This window comes from Akebia trifoliata, unplaced genomic scaffold, assembly GCF_017979445.1.
Source record: "Akebia trifoliata isolate Shusen 1 unplaced genomic scaffold, ASM1797944v1 Contig01333, whole genome shotgun sequence".
Lineage (NCBI taxonomy): Eukaryota > Viridiplantae > Streptophyta > Magnoliopsida > Ranunculales > Lardizabalaceae > Akebia > Akebia trifoliata.
Window position 1 is genome coordinate 55,819 of NW_028237673.1, and position 24,704 is coordinate 80,522.

Sequence of the window (24,704 nt, forward strand, 5' to 3'; positions counted from 1 at the left end):
GACTCTAAATCCTTGTAGATGTGGCCGTCGTAATGACAAAAACCACGTATCTACAGTTGGCGACTCCACTGAGGATCTAATGGTTCACCCCTTGTGATAACTCGGTCTTTTTGAAAAAAAGAAAAAAAAAGACTTTGTTTACTAACATTGTTGTTTGTTGTTTGCTTCTTATTTTCTATTTTTCACTTGTCCAAGATGTAATATTTACTTACTTTTGTTGTTTTTATTACATATTTGTAAGGGGGTCGATGAGGAATAATGAATAAAAATGTACGTGTGCACTTGCAAGCATAGCCCCACTTCCAAGCCACCCCACCCTCAACATACTTAGCCCCGATACTTAGTAGTTCCACGGCTTGAGATCATTATTTCAAGTATCAGGAATGAACACATCAAACCTGATCACCAACCAACGATGTGTGTACTTCGGTATGCATCGAGGTTTGAAGATCGGGTAGCTATGAAGCCACCTATTAAGCCGCATGCATGTGCCCGATTAGACAATGCTAGGACATGAGTTTCCAACGTTACATCGACCCCTAAACAAGGTTGTAATTGTACAAGTTGTTATCGGGCCTAGAAGCCCAAGTTGTAAGACCAATGGGGCACCCCTAGCTCACTAGGTAGATGTTTCAATTTATTTTTATCCTCCCTTAGCTAAAAAGGGAGTAGTGCACATAGCATCATTCAAAACACAAGAAAAAAAAGGGGGAAAATAGTGAGCAAAGGACTTAAAACAAGGAGACATGAAAAACATGGGCAAAGAAAACAATTCTGTGAATTTTCATAAATTGGATTTCTTTTTGGTCCGTGTCCATGATACGGATGGACAAAAAGGTGTCCCATTCGTTTTGGGAGCATGATTGAAAAAGTTAATACTTCATCCGTGTTGGGAACACGGTTGAAACAGTAACTACTTTATTCGTGTTTTGAGCACGGTGGAAACAGTGAATGTCTCATCCGTGCCCAAAACACGGATAACAGAACGAGGGTTACATCCATGCCATTAACACGGACCAGAGTGAACTCGACCCTACAGAATGAACTCGACAGTCCATTTTTGAAGGGACCCGCGTACAATTGATCAAACATTGACAGCACCCTTAGAAGAATCCCAAGTTTTAGACGAGTTAAGTAAAATGGATTTTGTTAATCAATGTTTTCAAAAACAAAAAAAATAATAATAAAACAAAACAAAACAAAAAAGAGGGGAAGAATTTACGGAATCTCCAACTCAAAACAATCTTATGAACCGAGTCCCCACTCGTATCCATTTAAACCTAGCCCACAACCCATACCATTTCAATTGGGCCCATGATCCAGATCCAATCCAACTAGGTCCACGACCCAAATCCATTTTCAACTGGGTTACGACCCAGATCCATGTTCAGTTGGGTCCACGACCTAGATCCATACTTATTTAACTGGGTCCATGTCCCAGGTCCATATCCAATCCAACTGGGCTCATGATCCAGATCCAATCTAACTGGGTCCATGACCTAGATTCATTTTCAATTGGGTTACGACCCAGATCCATGTTCAACTGGGTCCACGACCCAGATCCATTTCCAACTGGGTCCACGACCCAGATCCATTTTCAATTGGGTTACAACCTAGATCCATATTTAGCTGGGTCCACGACCCATATCTAATCCAATTGGGTCCACGACCCAGATCCATTTTCAATTGGGTCCATGACCCAGATCCATTTTCAATTGGGTTACAACCCAAATCTATTTCAACTGGGTCCACGACCCAGATCCATTTTCAACTGGGTTACAACCCAGATCCAATCCAACTAGATCCAAGACCCAGATCCGTTTCCACTAGGTCCACATCCCAAATACATTTCGACTAGGTCTAAGACCCAGATTCACTACAAATCAGATCTATATCCAATTTCGAACCAAGTTCATGATCTAACAAAGATAACAACCGATCAATCAACTCGAATGAATTCAACTTTCTCAAAAAAAAAAAGATTTTAAAAAATACCAATTGTAGTCCTTGATCAAAGTCGGTGCTTAGAAAGATCTTACCCTATTGATACGAAGGGGATAGATTATGTTTATTCAGGGAATAAGGTGATTTTAGAATGTCATTGTGCTCGCCTCTTCTTTGGAGATCTGCCTGGTCGACTGTGATTTCAGAGAATTGAATTGGAGGCTACCAAAAATATGGGTTGTTCCAACTCGATTTGTCTCAAAAATTACCTTTCAAATGTTTTTCGACTCCGTGTCGATGCCTACTCCGTGCTGATGGAATTACCTTTTTCAAAATATTTTCCCGAGTTTGTGTCGATGTCAGATCCGTACTGATAAAATTACTTTTTCAAAATGCTTTCCCGACTCTGTGTCAATGCCATCTCCGTGCTAATTAAATTACTTTTTCAAAATATTTTCCCGACTCCGTGTCAATGCCAAGCCCGTGCTGATGAAACTTCCTTTTTCAAAATGTTTTTCCGACTCCGTGTTGATGCCAGCTCCATATTGATGAAATTACTTTCCAAAATATTTTTCCAACTCCGTGTAGATGCCAGCTCCGTGCTGATACCAACTCCGTGTTGATGCCGACTCCATGTCGATGCCAGCTCCGTGTTGAGATAATTTCGCTTTCAAAATATTTTTTCGACTCCGTGCTGGTGAAATTACTTTTTTCTTTTTTATAAATGATTCACCAATTCTGTGCCGATGCTAGCTTCGTGTTGATGCCAACTCCGTGTTGATGCCGACTCTGTGTCGATGCTAGCTTCGCATTGAATTAATTTCGTTTTCAAAAATATTTTACCGATTTCATGTCAATGCCAGCTCCATGCTAATATAATTCTTTTGTAAAATATTTTACCTACTCCGTGTTGATGCTGCTCCGCGTCGAGAAATTATTTTTTCGTTAAAACTCATAATAAACAACTTTACCTGATCTAATAAAATATCAAGCATCTTCATTTTTTGTAAACAAGATAGTAACACTTAGTCTTCTGTACCCACAGGTGGCCAAGTGAAAGAAATACAAGTAGCTAGAAGTACCTCCATATTTTCTGAGATCATCTACAATTACCATGAGTTTTTTTGAACCAGCACAACCCCCAATAACAAAAACGTCAGGTATCGATCCACAAATCGCAACACTATTGAAGATAATTGAGAGGCAAGAAAAGATAGTGAGTGATGTGTTAGCCAACGCCAGCGTCATACAAGCTCAAACAATACAACAACATGCATCTGGATCAAATCAGGATTTACCCGAGCAACCTTCCTAGGGACTATAGACCACCATGCCACCTACAGTGCCTGAATATCAAGGGATCCCACTTTATATTCCACAGAATCGACCACCCCCTGTGGTCATTCCTGATGACGAATGTGAGTACAGGGCCACAGAAGTCAAGAGCGCGATAGACGAAAAATTAGCTCAGCAAATCGAGTCTCTACAAGAAGAGATGAGAAGAATGAAGGGCCTTAACACTATGAGTGGAACTCGGTTTAAGGACCTTTGCTTCTACCCCAACGCTCAATTACCGACTAAATTCAAGTATTCGGAGTTTGAAAAGTATAATGGAGTAGGGTGTCCGCTGTCACATCTGAAGTTGTATTGTGGATCCATGTGCCAGTATGGTGAGGATGACAGGCTGTTGGTGCAATTGTTTCAGAGGAGCTTGACAGGGCCGACACTCAAATGGTTTTCTAGATTAGATTACTCACTCATTAAGAACTGGCAGGACCTAGTCGAGATGTTCTGGCAAAATTACTGGTTCAATACTGATGTGGGGCTAGATCGAACTACATGGCCAAGATGATAAGAAAGCAACGGGAAACGGCAAAAGAGTATGCACAGAGATGGCGAGAGTCGGCCTCACAAGTAAGGTCCGCAATGACCGAGCAAGAGATGAACACCACGTTTAACTCGACACTAGGGCACGCCTTCCATACTCATCTAGTAGGACACACCACAGGCACATTTTCAAATCTGGTACAAGTAGCAGACTGGGTCGAGGACGGGATCCGAACAGGTCTGATATTTGATTTCACAAGTTTAAGGGCAACAATAAGAATCCCTTCTCAGAGAAAGCTAGTGCTTACGGCAAAAAAGAGGGAAGAACCACAAGTTAACAACGTACAGCCAAACCAACCCCTCTTCATCCCTTCACCAGCACCAAGACCACAAGCACCATCAACTCTATGGGCACCAGCACCGCCAACATGGAACCCTCCACCAGTTGCACAGCAAGCACCACTATTTGGGCAGAATCAGTAGGCACGACCCAACAGGGTGAACAGAGTGTTTACCAGATTACCTATGACGTTATCAGAATTACTGCCAATCTTGCTCAAGGGGTGAGTATCTGGTAAAACATCCACTAAATCCCGAGGCTACCAAAGGGTCGGGGTATAACCCCAACCTATTCTATGAATTTCACATGGGTGCACCAGGGCACTCTACAGATCAATGCTGGCAACTAAAACATCAAGTACAGAACTTGATCGATAAAAAAGCTCTCATCCTAGATAGACCTACTAACCCGTCCCAATAGCAGAATATCAATCAAAACCCCTTACCTACTCATAATGGAGAGAGGAGTGGGCACAGGGTAAATGTCTTCTACGAAGAACTTGACTTCAATCCTTCGGATTTGATAGCACCTGTCGGGGTAAAAATCAGGGTCCACTTAACAAGAGAATCAAAAATGTTGACGGTTAACACAGTCAACCACTACACAACAAACTCATCCCAAAATTCTATACCACCACTCAGATTGGACGACCTCACCATCCATCCCATTCATCAAAATACCGTTATCCGACCACCTCTAGTTATACCTTATGGATCACCCAACCCTCAAAATGCGACCCGACCTCCTCTGGTTATACCCTACACACTACCAACCTCTCAGGGATCAACTTGACCCCCCCTTCGTATACCATACACTTCATCTTCACGTCCACCAATCGTCATTCCATACAATCCTCATGTAACTTCCCCTACCATCACTACATCCAAATCATCACCACCACCCCTCAATCTCAATGTAAAACCTGATCTACCCCCCATGACCATATACTCACCCAAACCATTTCCCTATAGTTCCGACCAGACAGTGCCCTAGAGCTACGAGACCACCATCACTACTACCACGGGGGTCGAGACCATGAAGAAAATAATGGTGGCTGACATTGGCCATATGACAAGGGCAGAAAGATGTCAAAAATTATCAGAAAAGGGGGTAAACATCGGAAGAAACAAAAGAGACTGCAAAAGAGGTGACAGATGAAGAAAAGAGGAAAACAAAAGGTAAGGGTAAGTTGTACAAAGATGGCAAGGCAGATTTCATTGAGCTTGTTCGTAAGAATGAGCATAATATTATGGATCAGCTAAACAAATAGCTAGCTCAAATCAGTATTCTGGACCTAATGCAAAAATCAGAGGAACACCAAGAGACATTACTGAGAGTTCTGGGAAAATCACATGTACCTGCAACTACCTCACTGCACAATTGGAGCAAACGGTCGACCAGATCATGGCCCCCAATCCTATTATTTTCATTAAGAGTGAATTTGTGTCAGAACGGCGGGGGCACACTGAGCCGTTAAATATCATGGTCGTGTGCAAGGGCATGATGGTTGTTAGGGTACTGATTGATAATGGTTTAGCACTTAATGTCTATCCGCTTGAAACCTTCCGGAAACTCAACTCTGATTGGTCACATGTCAAGCCTAACAAGAAGGTTGTCCGAGGCTTCGACAGTTCAATAAGGGATTCACTGGGAGAAGTGGACTTACCAATCACAATAGGTCCATGTATGTTCGAAGTAACGTTTGAGGTCATGGAAATACTGATAACCTTCAATTTATTAATAGGCAAGCCATGGATCCATATAGCCGGAGTAGTACCATCCTCGTTGCACCAAAGAGTCAAATTTATCATGGGGTAAAAGATGATATCCGTGCGGCAGAAAATCTTATTCCGGCTGGGAGAGCTCTAGATGTACCGTTTATAGACGTCGAAATGACGAAGGACAAAGCACTCTTCCATTCCTACCAATTCACTACTGTCAATCATGTTGAAAAAGGAAAGGAGAAAGTAAAGGCAGAACTATCATGGACAAATCTAATAATTGGCCAGGTCTTAAGAAGAGCAGGTTACCGACCCAGACAAGGGTTGGGACTAGGAGGAAGAGGGAGAGCTACACCAATCAAAGCAAAAAAGTACTCCTTATTTTGATTTAGGGTTTATGCTCACAAAAAAGGATATTGTAGAAATGAATGACAAGAAAAAAGAACTTCGACTTGAGAGAAAATAAAATCAGGAACCGAATGTCTGGAACTAGGCAAAGTTCCTCACATCAGTGTTAGCTTCCCAAAATCGCAGATTAGACCTGACAGTTTATCAGAATCGCTGCCAACAAAATCGATAAAGAAGCCAAAAGTGATAAATTTCAAACTTGTGTACATTCATGAAGACTCAGTTGTTGAGTCCCACTCACCCTTCATAAAAGGCATTGATGCTTTATTCAATGGGGACTCCAATGAAAGTCTATTAGAGACCGCTCTAGAATCCACCAAAGTGGAAATCACTACTAATCAAGAAAACGAATCACCCTTCCCCCTCGGTATTGACTAGGAGTCAGTTGTCATCCCACCTAGCTTGGGTGGGACTATGCCCCAACCTTACAACAATAGTTACAATCAATCATAACTGCCAACCAAATCACCCAACAAACCACTTTCTCATTTCATCCGCCCCCTTAGAGAAGGGGATATACTGCACAACTGGGAGGAATTCCCGTTGACCCTTGAGGCTACTGAGGCCTCTAAAAAAAATGCCATTAGTCGAATCTAATTTGCTCGAGAATCATAACGAGCCCTCATCCTCGGGTAAAGACTGTTTTGAGGGCTCCCTATCTTTACTAATGAATTTGCATGATTGTCCTTCTTATTTCAGATATCAAAAAAATAACAAAAAAGTAAATATTGCTCAAAAATAAAAAATTTCTTAAAAGACAAAAAAATCAAAAAACTTTCAAAATTGCAAAAAAATAGATATTTTTCAAAAACAAAAAAAAGAGTTTTCAAAAGATCTGTCTCCATCAAATGAATGTCCAGATAAAACGAAATTTGAAAGGGATGAGTATGATTTCGATCTTGAACTCGACTTTGACCTCATGGGGATCGAAGAAGAGTTTGAAGACGAAATTGAATACCTACCCAAAGAAATCAAAGACTTGGTAGAACGGCACGAGAGAGGTGTTTAGCCAAACATCGAAGATACAGACTCAATCAATCTTGGTACCGAAGAGGACCCACAAATTGTCAAGATAAGAGCTTTATTAACGTCGCAACAAAAGGAAAAAAATGGTCAAACTATTATGAAACTATCAGGACATCTTCGCATGGTCATACAGAGATATACCTGGGTTAGACATAAATCTCGTCGTCCACAAACTACCCATTGCTTCTGGAAGTAAAGCTAATCAAACAAAAATTGAGAAGACTAAAGCCAGAATGGACCCTCAAGGTTAAAGAATAGAGGTCAATCCGCCCTAAGCGTAGGGATCTGAAGAAAAGCTCCGAAGCCGACGGTAGAAAATTGTGTCCTGATGTCATTCGAGAACATGACAGTAGTAGAAAGAAATGCGCTCCACCTCCCTCGAAAGTTAGTTGAAGGATAAGGGGTGGGAATGTCTAGACGAACCAACATGGAGACATGTCTCCCCAATCCACGAAGAAGAGAGGTATTTGAAACCCTCTCACTTTCCTCCTCAGGGATCTCGACACTGGGAACCTCACGGCCCACTCTACCGGCACCTACGGTCCGATCAACCCTGCCTCTACCACCACGTCTACCTCTCCCACTACTACTGTCTGACAGGTCCTCAGTTGGACTACTTTGAGAGGTGCTGGCCTCCTCTTCCCGACTACCTGAAGAAGAACCAGAAACAGAAGAAGAATTCAATCTCTACAAAGGTTGTCTCGGCCAGCCATACTCCCTGGCCACACCGGACCCCAAAGCGAAGCAGGTCCAGCTCCTGGGCCTCGTCTCCTCATCCTCGTTGGACGACTAATGCACTACCTGACTCCTCCGCTCTTTACCCATCTGCAAGTCGTCATGTCATCAATTAACAACGTAAAAATCCTTTGATCACATATCTCGATGAAGCTGTCTGAGTCAAACCTACCCAACTCAGTCAAACCCAGTCGAATCTGAGTCAAACCTACTTAACTCAGTCAACCAAAGTCAAACCTGGTCAACCTTGATCAAAGTCTAGTCAAATCTATCCAACTCAGTCAACTCATCCAAACTTAGCCCATGTGGGTCAAACCTATCCAATCTAAGTCAAACCTATCCATCTGAGTCAAACCCAGTCAACTCAATCAAACCTATCCCATATAAGTCAAATCCAAGTCAAACTTATCCAATCTGAGTCAACTCAGTCAACCACAAGTCGACCCAATCTAAAACCCTGGCAACCCAGTCAACTTAATCAATCCAAGTCGACTTAGTCAACCCTAATCAACTTGGTCAAACCCTGTCAAACCCAATCAAACCTAGTCAACCCATTAAACCCAGTCAACTCAAAACCTAGACAAAACCAAGTAAACCCAGTTGAAACCTACTTAACTCAGTCAACTCAGTCTGCTCAAGTCAAACCCAGCCAAAACCCAGTTAACCCAGTCAAAACAATCAAACCTAGTAGACCTGGACTACACCCAATTCAACCCAATTAACTCGGTCAACACCACAAATCTAGTCGACTCGATCAAAACCAAGTCAACTCAGTCAAAACCCAACCAATCCAGTCAAACCCAGTCAAAAATATCCAAATCTAAGTCAAAACTATCTCGTCTGAGTCGAACCTATCCAACTTAGTCAACTCTGTCAAGCCTATCCAACTCAGTCAAAACTATCCTATCTAAGTCAAACCAACCCATCTAAGTGAAAGCTATCCTATTTAAGTCAAACCAACCCATCTAAGTCAAAACCCAACCAATCCAGTCAACTGAAGTCAACTCAACCTAGTTTAACCCAAAATCGAGTCAACCCTTAAATCCAATCAAAACCCATTAAACCCAGCGAACTCAAAATCCAGTCAAGACCTAGTTAACCTAGTCAACTCAAAACCCAGTCAAAACCTAAGTCAACCCAATCAACCCAATCCACCCACTAAACCTAGTCAAACCCAATCCAAACCTACGCAAATCCCTCTTACCCAACCAAGTCTATGCCCATGCCAAGTCGATTAATCATTCATCCCGAGAGAAGACCATTCAAAAGAGAGAAGAATATGCAGATATTTGGAGCAAGCTGAAACATTCACAATCAAGCAAGCAAAGAAAAGCAGAGATAAAAGAGAAAATGCACAAGCATGATAAACAGATAGTTCCAAATCAAAAGCATGCTAAAAGAAAGAAAAGAGGAAAAATCAAATTGCCCGATTCACCCCATCTCGCTTAAATTTAGTCCCCTAAAATACCTCGATACGCGCCAAACCCCATCCCATTACCTATCCAACGGTCCTAAACAACCAATTAAACGATCCCATCTAAACCACCTTACCTTTTTGCCCAAAACTGCACCTAATCCTAGCCAAATCCCATCCATAACAATCCAATCTCTCACTCAAAAACCATTCCCAAGAGTGCCCTTAAAATTCTTCCTCAAAACCACCAATCACCCCCTCACTAAACCATTCACATGCATCCACCAAACAATCATGTCCAATAAAGGGGAAGAGTTGAAAAGTAGACAGCAAAAAGAAACAAAGACCATGCAATAGGTGTTCAGCCATTGTGATAATTGCATAAAAAAAGGGTGGGGCTCAATCATCTTCATAACAAACATGCCAAACAAACAAGAAAATAAAATTATAATTGGTTGTGTTTGCAAAGGCAATCTTCATGCTACAAAATGAACAAAGATAAGCAAAAAATCAACGACTCACCTTGACAGGAAGTTATATGGCCCACTCACAAAGACTTCAAGGCTTTAAACAGCCAAATATGGCAGCATGCGCTCCAAATCTTCCCAATGATTGTGTCAATGCCCAAATCAATGAAAACAAGAAGGAGATGAAGAGAAGGGGGGAAAATTGTCAAGACAAGGAGAAGAGTCGCTAGAGAGAGAAGGAAAACGAAGAGGAAGGAGAAAATGGAAGGGCACGCAGGCTTTAACGTTCAAAATTCGTACTGGTCCATGGTACCAGTATGGACAAAGCCTAATTTATTCCATCTGTGTTATAGACATGGATGAAACAGAGGGTATGCCATCCGTGCCACTGGTACGGATAAAGAATGTTTGGCTGGGACCAGGCCTCAAACATGGATGAAAGAAACAGGAATGCTATCCGTGTTCTAAACATAGGTAAAATCGAACCCAGTGCTATCTGTGCTTTAGGCACAGATCAGTTAATAAATAAAATCAAAATCAAAATCAAATAAAAATCAAAAAATTCAAAAATCAAAAAATCAAGTAAAAATCAAAATTTCAAAAATCAAGTAAAAATAAAAAAAATCAAAAAAAATCAAAAAGTCAGAAAAATTCAAAATCTCTTTCGACTTGCAATCAAGTCCGAGTTGTTAAAACACGACTGAGAAATACCCAAATTTCAAAAATTACTAAATTTACGTCAAATCCGAGGTCTTACATGAGCTCCGCGCCATTAAGACCAAGGAATCAATAAGGTAATTCTGTCAGACCCCGTGCTTGAGTAACCATTTTCAACCAAAATCATCAATTCGACCGGTAATTCAAAGTCATATTTTACCAAATTTCATTTGGCCCGTACAAAAAGGGGTTTACATGAATCTCCCAAAATTGATCTTCTCTACAGGGTGCATCCCTACGACTGTTGTTTTGACTAACTGATCGATTGGGTTATCGCCTGCGACTAGCATCCTGGTTTGACACAAAAGGGTATTTTAGTACTCTTCCAAGGTCCATGTAAAATATCAATTTTCTCTTTATTTTCTTTTGAAAAATCTTGTTCTTATGGAAAATATTTTCTGGAAAATATTTTTCTTGGAAAATATTTTTCTTGGAAAATATTTTTCTTGGAAAATATTTTTCTAGAGAATAACACTTTTGCTGGAAAACACTTCTTTTGGGAAAACACTTTTTTTGAAAATACTTTCCCTTAGTAAACCATTTTTTTCTTTGAAAAATTGATTTCTATTTCAATTTCAATGGTCCGGCCCACCATGATTGTTGGATCGGGATGGACTAGGTCATTATTGTAAAAGAATAGATTTTTTATTAGATCGATGCACCCATTTTAATTTTCAAAAATAACATTTTTGATCATTGGGGACAATCACACACTCTGATCTCATCATTCACATCATTCACATACATTCATCAATCAAAAGGTTTCATTTAATAAATAACCCGGGAACACCCACGATAAGTTCGAGTCGTGACCTGTAGGAAAGGTTTCTAGACTCTAAGCTTACTACGTGTAATGCATTTTTATCTAGCCACCCTTGCGCAAGCACACCTATATACCTTTCGATACGTGGTGACTTGGTTTGATATACCGTATAGGTGATAATCTAAAACCTTAATATATTTCTCTAAAGCCAAAAACAGCCAATTTGATCTCTAGTTGAGAGGTGACGCACAATGCTGAGCAAGGGCCCACTTAAATACCTCTCGTCTAGAATAGACGTAGACTATCCCCCTCATACAGTAGGGTACAACGAGGCAAGATCTCGCTTAGACACCGATTTTGACCAAAAAGTGCAATTGATATACTTAGATTATCTTTTACATACCTATGGGTACGAGTCAAGAGTTGTAGCTTTCATAAATGGTTTAGCTTCCCACGAGGGGACCGACCACGTACTAGTACTACGTTGGCAATCGGGACATGTGACTGTATGGCTCACAATAGGTCAAAGGCTCAGGTTGCTCCAGCTTGGGTGCATCAATATACCTCTTAGAATCACCTGATCAGACGGTATTGATGCCCCCAGTTTGATATATCCTAAGGTACGTGACTGAAGTTGTGGTTTTCATGAATGACGTCGCATCTCCGAAGAGACCGGACCACGCACTAGTGCCACGTTGGCTATATGGGACATGTAAATAGGTAAAATAGTAAACGTGCATGTGGTGTGTGCAACACAGGGTGGGGTGTGCCCAGGGCCTTTTTCAAATAAATGGGCTCATGGGTCCAATCAAATCAATCATTATAACATGAATCACATGAATATTTAATCGAGACCAACACCATTCTTATCACATAGATATTTAATCAAGATCAACAGCATTCTAAACACATGATTAAAGATAAGCATATCAAGCACATATCCATATTAGAAACAAACATTTAATCCGACATATTTCTTTATGTGTTTCAATCAAGGGTCATTTTGGATGGTCCAAACCAAATTGGTATTTCTGAGGATATTGGATTAAGAATGAAGTGACAATCGTTGGGATGAAAGGATATGATGATCTTTAAACATATTGAAAGAGAGAAAAAGAAAAGACAAGAAAATAAATCAATAAAAAAAATGAAACATTTTAGAAAACAAATCGTTTTTTTTTTTAATTTATAAACAAACTTAAAAGAGCACATTTAAAAAAAAAAAACTATTAAATTGACAGCAAGCAAAAACAGCATAAAAAAATATTTAAAAAAAAAATTAAAACAAAAGGCCATTTGTTAGGAACTATCCATCGTATTCAATAAAAAGGGGGGGTGTCCTTAGTAAAATGAAGATTTTATTTACCCTCACACCATCTTCTCCATCTGTTTTCAGCCATGTTCACGTTTTTTTTTTACAAAAACTGATCTAGATTCTCAACCCGATCGGTTGAGGTCAGTTTGATCAATTTAAAACTCTTTAGTTATCACTGATCTCTTGTGATTCAAACCCGGATTAAGTTCAATAAACCGCTGCCATTAACGGTTTGTTAAAGCTCAAGATCGAAGTGGAACAAGTATCCACAAACTCTACTGGCCACGGCTTCCTCCACATTTGATTTAATGGCCATGAGGTCTCCCAAATTACAGATTCAATTAGAAACGAAGTAGAATATTTCTTAGTCCGAGTTTGAAACCAAAAAATGCAGATTTTGTGTATAACCGATAGGAGTTTCTAAAAGAAAACTTTTCTATCATCAAGATCTGATTTTTTTTGTTGCCCCAAAGTCTTGAATCGATCAGCTTTATGGATTGAGGCTGATCGGATTGTGTTGGATCTTCAGCCTTATGAAGACGATGAACTTAAGTCTTAAGCCATTGGAGAAGATGGTATGGCAATAATAAATAAATAGATTTTATTCAAAGAACACCACTCACCTCTCAACGTTGTTGTTTTAAGATGGTGTGAAACAGAAGAAAGACAATGCTACTCACGGCACTCCACCCAAACAGCAAGTTAATGTTGTACAGAATGTCAAAAACAACATTTTTTCTTTATATGTACTGTCAATGGGCAGCATGTATATATAAAAATAAAAATAAAAACGTAAGTAATAAGTGAGAACCAACTAATAAAAACAAAACAAAAAAGCAAACAAAAAAAAATAAGAAAATTCACTTTTTTAATAAAACGTTATCAAACAACATGCTTCTTTTTTTTCTTTTAAACTTTTGTTATAAAAAAAACAGATCAACATACCTTAAAAGGAAGAATGACTTAAAAAATCATTTTCACTTCATTATTCCATCCCCAATGATCATTATTCCACCCTCACCAAAATTGTCCTTTGGGAATTTGGTATTATTTAAAGTCACCCTAAGTGACTCTCGATTGAACTTCGTAAAAATACCAGATTAACATACCCAAAGTTGAACCAAAATTAGATCCACAAATATATAAGAAAAAAACGAACAAACAAAAAACAAACTAACTAAAAATTAAATAAAAGCAATAAAATAAAATAAGAAACTAGGTCATTGGCAATGTTCCCATACTTGGGGTTTTTCAAGTTTGATCCTCAATGGTCCCCAGCGGAGTCGCCACTAAAAGCGCCATCGATCCGCAGGGTGTGCGGATCCGCTTTTGACCCTTAAGGTTTGGGAGTTGTCACCTAGTTATTATGGTCTAGGAACCGAATACTGACTATAAACGGATAAAAACTAATCTACTACAGAAAAAAAAAAATTGAATTCGAAGATCACATTACGGGGTTGGAAGGTGTTAGGCACCAACCCCGCCCGGCCAATGCCGGTCTCTACTTATCCCAAATAAGGCTACATTGCTAATGGCAAAACCTATAAAAAATAATAGAAATGTTACCTTCAATACGCAAAGGTTCTATTCCCTCAGATCTGGTGAAACTGCTCTTTGTACCGTACTCCTTACTTCATTCTATCTCTGGATCTGATTTCTGATCTCCGAGGTAAGGTATCTCCTTCTTGGATCTGGATGCTTCAAATTTGTTATGGATTTTGTGGTGTTTTTGAAAGGTTTCTAGGTGTTTTTCAGGCTAAAATCGAAGTATGGGTGTTAGGTAAGGAGTTGGGATTCCAAAATTAGGGTTTTGGAGAGGTTGTGGAGGCTTCTTCACCTACTTTTTCTAAGGTTTTTTCTTTGATACGAAAATAGGGTGTGGAGGCTCATATTTATAAAGTTTTTTAGAAGCATTAGGATTTGATTAGGATTTCTTTTAGAGTTTTAATTAGGATTTTGACTTTGGTCTTATGAGATTGACTTAGTCTTTAGGGTTTTAATTTAGGATTTTGACTTTGGTCTTATGAGATTGACTTGATTAGTTTAGATTAGAGTTTTGATTTAGGGTTTTAACTTTAGTTTTATGAGATTGACTTGATTAGTTTAGATTAGGGTTTTGACTTTAGTCTTATGAGATTGACTTTAGTCTTTCTTGGTTGGCTTTCAATATCTTGACTTTAGCCTTCTTGATTGACTTTAGTCTTACTTGATTGACTTTAATTTTTGGGGAACCCCCTTTTATTATATCTTTAATTTTTTGAGCCCCTAGATGGAGGGGTCCTTGAATAAATATCCTGGCAACCATCAACAATTTTGCCTGAAAGCCTAATTGGTCGATTTTTTGGTTAAAATTTTTAAATTAATTTTATTAATGTTTCACTTTACATTATTTAATGGTTTATTTATTAATTTCAAAAAATTTAATTATTAAAATTGTAAAATTATCGTTTTGCCCTCGGAGAGGATTTTTTACGTTTTAAGTCATTTTTCAATGTTCCGGGATGTTTTAGAATCAATTTTTCATAAGGAATTCAATGGAAATGTTGGATTTTATCATTTATGAACTTTTTTTTATGAAATGGTCGTGAACTTTATGAGGGGTATTTTCGTAATTTTATCGAATCTTGTGAAAATTGATGAAATGATTTATTTGATTTCGATTTGCTATTTTATGTGTTTGAATGAGTTTTTCTAATCGTAACGTAGGCTCTAAGGTTGTTTTGATGTTAGGGGTATTTTGATAATTTGATCATTTTTAGTGATTTTTATTGTGAAGCTTTTTTTTTGTCTGCAAGATGATGATTTCTATGTTTCTGGGGTCGTATTTTCCTAGCATAGCGTAAGTTTTGTCAATTCGAGATACCTCATCCGGATTTCTGAAACTTATCTGGTAACAAAATAAAGCATTAGAATAGACATCCATCATTGGGAACCGTTGCGATCGGGTTAACGAGTTGATTAATCAGTCGAGTGTAAAAATGGGGTGTCTACATACGTGCATGAGATTTTATCCATTTTTGGGTTATTTTTGTTGATTCTAAAAGTTGAACATAGATCCATCGGGATGTACACTCTTGCTTATAGCCATTTTGAAAGTAAGTGTGTGCAAAGTGTATGTATGTGATGGACTTATCAAGAGAAGATTACCTCCAAGGAAGGTTTACTCTCTAACTCTATTGCTATCAAAGGGAGCAAGATAAAAAATAATTATTCTAAAATTAAAATTATAAGGAATTGAAAGCATCTATGTTATAGAAATTAAATTGCATAAAAATAGATAAAAGTAAAGCAACATAATCTAATGCTCTCAAGGACCTTATTGGGGGAGATTACCTGTAAGAGGAATTACTCTCTCTCCCCAAGCCTCTAAAATAGAAATCTAAGAATCTACATTAAAAATATATATAATTAAACCTGCAAATAGGAAAAGTGCTTAAAATAAAGAAAGGATAATAAGAATGGAAAGATTAGATAGGAAGAAATGAGGGTTTAACCCCACTTTAGTCATCTTCTTCTATTCCTTATTCTCTTTCTTGATCTTGGGTTGAGCTTCTAGGGATTTTAAAGAGGTTTTGAGAGAATAGGAAGGCTTAGAGAGATTTGGGCAAAATTTGATATCACCAAAAATGAGTCCCTCTCTCTTTACCTTGGATGGGATCCTATTTATAAGATTTTGGGAAATCCTTGCCGATAGACTTGTCCTAAATCCTAGTGTTCTCAACATTTTCAATAAAACCTCTAAAGAAAATCCAAATTACATATCCTCTCCTTAGACTTGATGGTCTTTCACTCACCTATAGGCCTCACTAATCATAATGATCAAGAGGATAGGATTGTAAAAGATCATAGTTTCTAAAGAATTCTTTGAGGAGGGTAAAAGAGTCATAGGTCCTTGGATTTGGGTCAAATCTTTAAAAACTAGACTAGATGGCATGTAAATATAGACTTTGATTTTGGACATTAAGGTCATCTAGCATAACTAATCCTCTAACAACATAAGGTTAAGAATGTCTTTATTCACAAGTTCTTGAGAATTCTTTGAGTTGGGTAAAGTTGTCAAAACCCATTGAACTTGATATAATTACATTGACCCTTCTTAAATTGATGAAGGACTTGAAAGATGTAAGTGTAATCTGTTTTGGTTAGTTCAAACAAAATGAGGTTAAAGTAGTAATTATAATTATGTGGAGACTAATTTGACAAAGGTTCTTTGTTGAAAGAATATGAAAAGTACAAGAAAACCATGATGGTATATTTATTAAAGGATTAAAAGATAGGCAAAAGAGTAAAATGTGGGGGTTTTCTTGAAGAAAAAGTCATTAAGAGGAAAGTTAAGGGATAATTAACCTTAAGAAAATTCTAGTGCATATGGATTTGAAAATTGCCCAACAGAATTGGCATTAGGTGAACCAATGCCTAAACAAAATTTATGCTTAGCCGTGGGTTATCCTTGGACTAAGAAAAATTTCCTTCTAGTCGTGGGTTACCCTTGGCCAAGCTTAAAATTTGTTATGATCGTGGGTCACATTTGACCAGACTAAATTTTCCTTCTTGCCATGGGTTACCCTTGGCCAGGCTAAATTTGTCTACAAAATGGTCCTCAGACCTTGGTTGTTTGAAAAATGAGGTATTTGAACCCTCTTTAAAGCTACTTTGCATCAAATCCTTTCTCAAAAGATTTTTGTTGCTCTCAAGTTTGGCCTAGGCACAAATGGGGTGTCTACACCTTGAATCTTAGTTTCACTTTAATCTTCAGCTGTTGACCATAGGATAGTCTTGGATTGCAGTAGAGACCAATCGTCTTAATTGAAAGGGTTCGGTGCCTAACACCTTTCAAAGCTTATTATCGACCGCCTTACTCGTTTATCTTAATAATGGACTAATTCGAATCCACTTGAAGTTATTTAATGGTTCTTAGACCTAAACTAGGTGGCGACTCCCCGTTCTCAAAAAATCCCCCAATTTAGTTATATTTTTTAGTAATAAAGTTGTCGAGGCGCTTTCAACATGGTCACTAAACCCTTGCACCTTAGTGTGCACTAGAACAATACGATCCATTGATATTCCATGGGAATTAAATTCAACGAAACACCTGTGTTTACGAATGCATGGCGCAGCTCTCTTCCATTGATGATGGTTGTCACATATAATGGTTTGACAAGATCTATAAAGCCTTTCGATATATCACCTTTTCCAAAACGGATTGTTATTAAGGGTGAATGACGATCCACATGGGCAATGGCAATAGAGATTTCATGAGTAGTTTCTTCGCAGTGAACTATAGCGGCTAGGGCTACTGATGCTTGGAAACATTTTTCCATAGAAAATTCTAGGGCATCAAACATCTTTTTCACCAATTCAGTTTCTCAAATTTTTGTTGCTATCCCTGTGTAATCATGATCTTCTTCTAGCATTACTCTTGGGTCGTGAGTTAGTGCCATTATGGTTGTCCGCTCCATTTTGTGTGTCGCCTTTGTTGTCAAACACCTCTGGGAGCAAAAGTTCTCCATTAAATATTTTTCAGCAAAGATACTCTTAAGGGCGTTACATTCACTGGTAGGGTGTCCAACTATTCGGTGAAATGGCAGAAACATTGGTGCAATTCTTCACGTCGCAACAGTTCCCTTCTTGGGGCAGGTAAGCGGATAGCATTGTCATCGATCCATGTTTTTAGCAATTCTTCGACATTTTCCATACTACAAGGGAAATTGGGTGCATCTTTGAAGGTATCATATTGACATTTGCGATATGGCATTTAGGTTTTTTAGGTTCTTTGCTTTGTTCTCCAGTTGTGGGTGCGAAGGCGTGTTGTACCTTTTTTTCACGAAGTCGTTCACTCCTTAGTTTCTCCCTCTATCCTCCTTGTTAGATGTCAGCAGAATAGTAGCAGTACTTCTCTTCGCGGTGTCATGTAACTCAATGAAGGTCGATATTCGTAACTTCTCCAGATGAGCTATATACGTTGGGATCATTCCACTTATGCAGATGTCAACCAAACGGATTTCTTCCATGGCCTCGTGACAATCCATGATGGCATGTCTGAATCTCCTGACGAAAGTGCATAAAGCTTCCCTTTCTTCTTGACGTGTTCTACTCAAATCAGCCACAGTTTAACTCTTCTACAAAAAGAATTTCCCATGGAACAATTTCACCACATAACACCAAGATGGCATCAATCCAGCTGGTAAGCTACTGTACCATGTGTAAGCGCGCCCCATAAGCGACTTAGAAAACTTTTGGAGATATAGATCATGATTAGATTCATTTCACGTATCACCTCCAGAAACATGGCTACATGTTCTCTAGCGTTGCCTCGTCCATTATAAACTAAAAAGGTAGGTGAATTGTAGCCTTTGGGATATGTTTTTGTTGGATTTCAGCATAATATGGCGGATGCAGTTCATGGGAACACTCAGTATTATCCTTCGTCATCCATTTCAAAAGTTCTCCAACTGTCACAAATTGCTCCTGTGTATTGGACGTCGTTGCCTCCCTAGCATCGGATGTTCATCTTGTGCTCTGAGAGATGGATTTGCAGACCGTATCTCTACCACGATAGAAGCTAGTCCTCCATGGGGTTCAACTCTCTCAGTGACAGGAGAATCAAATGGACGAATCGATTGTAGTACTAAGAGAATATCTTTGATAAGTCTGCGCGAACCCACGTAAGATATCATGCATAGCTTTAAGTGGGTTTGTTGTCGTAGTGTTGTTTCCTTCTGGTGTGACTTCAAGAGTTGGCGGCCCTTGTCCTTGGCTTGTTGATCTCACACGGCTTCGTGTCATTCTCATGCAGTCAGTCTTGTGATGTCTGGTTCGATCCCCAGTAGAATCGCCTAAATGTAGATGGCTCTCCGTAGAAAATGGATATGATCCTCTCAAATTTCCTATTCGACCCCTTTTATAGGGATCTAAACCTATTACATTTAGCCATTTGGCATATATGCGTCTTCTAGTACACGTCATTCTTCTGTCTACCGGTTGACCCAGATGGCACTTCAACATTGGTTCTTTTGTTGATGTCGCGCCCTTCCCACATGTCTTCCCGTTGACCCCCTGATCCTTCGATTATGTTCTCGTCATAAGCATACATGCTCTGTTAGCCTTTTTGTCTTACCATTAGCAACTTGTAATTCCCTTTGTAACGGTCTCACGTGATCTGAGCCATGGTTTCAACATTCAAATCCTCACTTCGTTAATATACTGTGTTGTCTAGTTCCACTTTATTCCTTTCTCTAACAGTTGAGTACCAAATGGCACCTCCTTATAATTTTTTTTTACCAATGTATCACAATAGTTTGCTTTGACCTTTCTTACGAAGACAGACGTTATCATTGACTAGTCAATCATTTCATTTTCAACCCTATACGAAGCCTAATAATGTTCAAGGTTAAAAAAGCATATTTTAAGAGATTATAAATACTTGAATATTTATTTGATCAAAATCATCTTAAAGCCCTCAAGAAAGCATTCGACTTTTTCAACATTTTTTTTTCCTTAAGAAGCTGCTTTTGAAACCAAAGAGCTTTGCAAATAATGGAATGGAATTAACCAAAAGATTTACAGCGTAGGACATGTGACCAACTTTACTTTTTTATTTTTTTCAAAAAGTTTGGTGGGGGTGCAAGTGATGTTGCTCACATAAAGTCATCCACTCACGTGCAAAGCAATACCCAAAACTTCTACTTTTTTCAAATAATGCTAGTGGGGGCAAGTCCTCCCCCATTAAAGCCTAAATCAAAACAAGCAAGTGAAAGACATTAATTTATAACAAAACACTTTACTTATTTAACATAGTAAGATTTTAACCGTTACTAAGGGTCATTTTGTTGAAATGGATTACCACATCAGCAATCCTTCACTGTAAAGCCCTCTAAATTTCATTGAAATCTATAATCAATTTCTTTCAAACTTGATCCAGGGTTCTGAAAGAGGACGGCTACCAAACTTCCAGATAACTCCCAAAATTAAAATTCAATGGTAAAAAATATTTTTATTTTAAAATTCTCCTATTTTTTGGATTTTTTTTTCAATGTTCACAGAATTTTGTCCTCTGCAATCCCGAAAGCACCAGATCATGTTTTTTGGAGGCCACAAGGTGAGTCCAAGGACCTTAATAAGGTTAAAATCCATACCACCTTAATAACGCTAGTTGACCTCTTATTTATCCAACCAGATTTAGAATTAGAATTAGAACCCCTTTGGCATATAAATACCCAACGTCAAAGCCTCATTCATTCACTAATAGCTGAACAAACCACTCCTAAGATAGGAGCATACAAACAAATACATACAAAGTGGGAGCTAAGCAAGGCATGCTTCTCTTGGGTTTAAGAAACTTGACCTCCTCTCCAATCACTTATATGGAGAGTAAAATGAAAAACAGATCAAACTTACAATACAGACACTACCATCTAACCCCCAAAAGGGTGTCAAGAAGTGAGGAAGGGGAAAAAAAAAAAAAAGGCCACTGGAGAACATTGAATGATACATATGGAAAAGAGAGGAAAAAGGAATTAGAGTTTCTTTCTATGAGCAATTAGGGTTATTTCCAGGACCACCATAGTAAAAGTAGTTGCCCCAATCATCATTATTTCCCTTTTGGACATCATAGCAGTTGGATTTCTCAGTGAAGGTGCCAATCCCTTTAGGGGTCCTAAGATTATTGGATCCATCAACAACTTGAATATTTCTGAAGTAACTTGCCTTACCAAACCCTTCTTCGGGGAAATGTCCACTACCCATTTGAGTAGAAGTGTGCTCTCCGTCTGGTTGTGAGTTCACTACCTCTCCTCCCCACTCAATCATGGAAGCACTTTCAGTCAAGTATGAGAAGAGGAAGCCAGGCCAGTACCCAAGCACATAATCAGACCCAAATTGCATCCACCAGTGCCCCTCTTTTGGGTCCTAGAAAAAATAATAATAATAATACCCAATTAAATAATTTAATCAATTAGTAGGAAAATAATGCAATTTGATCCAAAATAATTTATCAAAGATTCTCTGCATCTTTTTTCCTCATGGGGTCCATTTTATATATATATATATATATATATATATATTTTTTCTCTTGTATGGGTCCATTTTAGATATATATATATCTTCTGGTATAGGTAGCAGTTGGTACTTTGGATTTTACCTTCCAGACAAGTATACTGATATCATATTGGGAACCACGATATCCAGATACAGGAAAGATGCTTGCACCCATTGCTATTTCACTGTTGATTTGAATGAAACCCGAGCAGAGAAGGTTGTAGCAACCTGTGGCTTGATAAGCATCACTCTGAAAAAATTTATGAGAGAAAACCATTAGAGAATTCAGAGAGAATAAATTGAATTTTAACTTTAAATTTGGGAGTTCAATAGCCATCCATTTTCATCACCTTCCATCAACCTCAAAATGGTTTTTTTTTTTTTTTTTTCTTCTTTTGAATATGAGTTTTTCCATGAAATCTAGAAGGTCATGATGTTTGATTTCCAATTTGATAATTCAACTGGGCCCAACGACCCTTGGTAAGATTTAAGTTGGTCATGCAAGCCTGATTCATAAGGCAAGATTTGTTGACTGACAAACTTATAAAGTAAGGGAGTTTTTGTAATAAAATTGTAACAGATAGGGTCTGCCCAGTAAATCTCTCAATAAAGAAAGAACCCAAAAAAAAAGTAAGGAAAGTTATGTGGAGAAACTTACAGTCCAGTAAGTGAAGAGTCTTGTGTTGTTGTCTCCATAAAGATCTGGGCTCACTTTTTTTTTTTTTTTTTAAAGATCAAAAGAAAGAAGAAACCATAAGAGAGAGAAATAGAAAAAGGGTTCTTGATTTATTTTCAAGGTTTTGTTATATTTTTGGAGAAAATAATACCTGCCAACCAGCTTCAATACTATTGAGATCTTCACCAAAAGAACCACCCAAGATCCAGAGCTGAGACAAGCTGAATTCGTTAGGCTTTTGGATTTTTGGTTCCCATACATTTATGGTTGCCTTCGCTCCATAGTACTTACCTCCTTGCACATAAGCAATTGCATGCTAAATAAACAAAACAGAAGATGCAATTAATTAAGAAAAGAGTGAACAAAAAAAACAAAAAAGCAAGAAAAGAAAATGAAAAAAATTGAACAACTTTTTTCTTTCTTTTTTTAATTTTATCTTTTGCTTTTACCTGATGACCACTTTCACTAGTGAGGTCAATATCAGCAGATCTGGGCTTAGGAATGGTTCTGTGTTTCTTCCTTCCAAATCTTTTAACTGAACTTGCTCTTAGAACATCATCTCTCTTTGTTCTTCTGATGGGTATGGTGCCTTCTGGACACCTTCCATTTAAGTGCCACAGCTGAGTAATAGAGTTTGATTTCTTTTTAGGCTTTGCAGAGATCTTGCTTTCATCATAAAGCCCTTCTGGATGATAACTGGGTCTCATCTGAAACACACACACACACACACACACACACACACACACACACACACACACACAATATAAACTTAATTAAAAAAAAAAAAAAAAAATTTAGATGGGGAGAGAGTAGACAAAGTAGATAACAGGAGATGAAACCTGAATTGTATGGTTTCTGAGAAATGGGTGATCAAAAGCAGGCTGATGAGAGGCATGAACACAGTCGATTAAATCTCCATCTGGGCTCTGTTATTTTTTTTTTTTCCAGCAAAAAACAGACTAGAAAATAAGAAATCTAAAACTCATTACCATTAAAGTAAAATACCAAGAAATAATTACGGATACAAACAAAAAAAAAAATAGCATAAATATCAACATAAAGAAATAAACCAATTTTACATGAAAATGAGAATAAAGAAATGAAGCTCCAATGGAGAAAAATTAAACACCAACCCAAATAAATAATAAGAAGTAGATCAACATACTTTAAATAAATAAATAAAAATAAAAAACGATTTGAGTGTGACGGATAGAGTAACTAAATGGACAAAAATAGCATTTTCTGATATTCATTTCTGCAAACAATAAAAAGTGAAAATATTAAGAAAGCATTACCCCATTAGTAATAATGCAGGAAAAAAATCTCCTAGAAAAAAATTTACAAAAAAACAAAAGACACATTCAAGCGCACTTAGGAAACGGGATCCCAAGTACCAAAAGATTTTTTTTTAAAAGCAAGGAACAGAGACCTCGATACTCTTCACAGAGGGATTGTTCAAAGTGAAAATATGAAAAAACAAATTTAGTAATAATACAGGAAGAAACAGAGACCTGGATGGTCTTCAGAGCGGGCTTGTTCAAACGGTTCAAGTGCTTTTGAACCTCTAGTCTCTGCCGAGAAATTTTGCCCATCCGACAAGCGCACGGTAGCGGGAACAAGGTCAAGAAAACAAAGAACAACATCGCTAGCATCACCATCAGTGAAACTCCTTTCTCACCACGGCTAGAGTGCGCCGCCATGGTTAAAATTCGAACCCACAAGTTTGGGTTTTTTTTTTTTTTTTTTTTTCTTTTTTGGAGGGTGGATTAGATCCGAAAACACTCCTCCACCATGGACAGACGATCTTTAGCTCTACTTCCCCAATGTACGTTCTCTGCTTAGCCTCCAAATAATTTAGATTGAAGAAAGGTGGGTTTCGCTTTCGCCTACGATGGTGTTGTGCATTCTTCCCTTTCTCCTTCACACACAAGGGACTGAGAGAGGGAGAGAACAAAAAAAAAAAAAAAATTTTAAAAGGCCAAAAATTAAGGGTGATTTAGACATGCCCCTGCTTTTTGGTGACTGTATAAGATACCTCTATGTTTTCAACGGATAACCTTTACCCAAGTCTTTTTTCAGAGATTAATTAAAATGACGTAAAACAAAAAACCAAAAAAACACTTAATTGAGAGAATCTATTGGCACGTCAACTTTTGCCAAGAGCCCTCCTATTCATATGAAATAACCCAAGAATTAGCCGACATCTTGGAGTGCTCTTAATAAAATTTGACGTGGCAATAGAAACCTCAAATAATATACAACCTTGATTTCTCTCCTCAATCCTCCCATCATGTAAATGTAGGAAAATAAAATTT

General features: G+C 38.2%; 1 protein-coding gene across 1 annotated transcript; it reads right to left on the reverse strand.

Moving 5' to 3' along the window:
- Positions 1-20,884: 20,884 nt before the first annotated feature.
- LOC147380528 (protein neprosin-like) lies at positions 20,885-24,386 on the reverse strand. Its single transcript, XM_086431588.1, has 7 exons — positions 23,901-24,386; positions 23,229-23,315; positions 22,839-23,096; positions 22,543-22,705; positions 22,372-22,427; positions 21,817-21,963; positions 20,885-21,584 (listed from the first exon to the last, which is right to left on the reverse strand). Exons 1-7 carry the CDS (start codon positions 24,087-24,089, stop codon positions 21,207-21,209), a joined length of 1,278 nt encoding a protein of 425 aa, XP_086287714.1. The 5' UTR covers positions 24,090-24,386; the 3' UTR covers positions 20,885-21,206.
- Between the last annotated feature and the right edge of the window lie 318 nt (positions 24,387-24,704).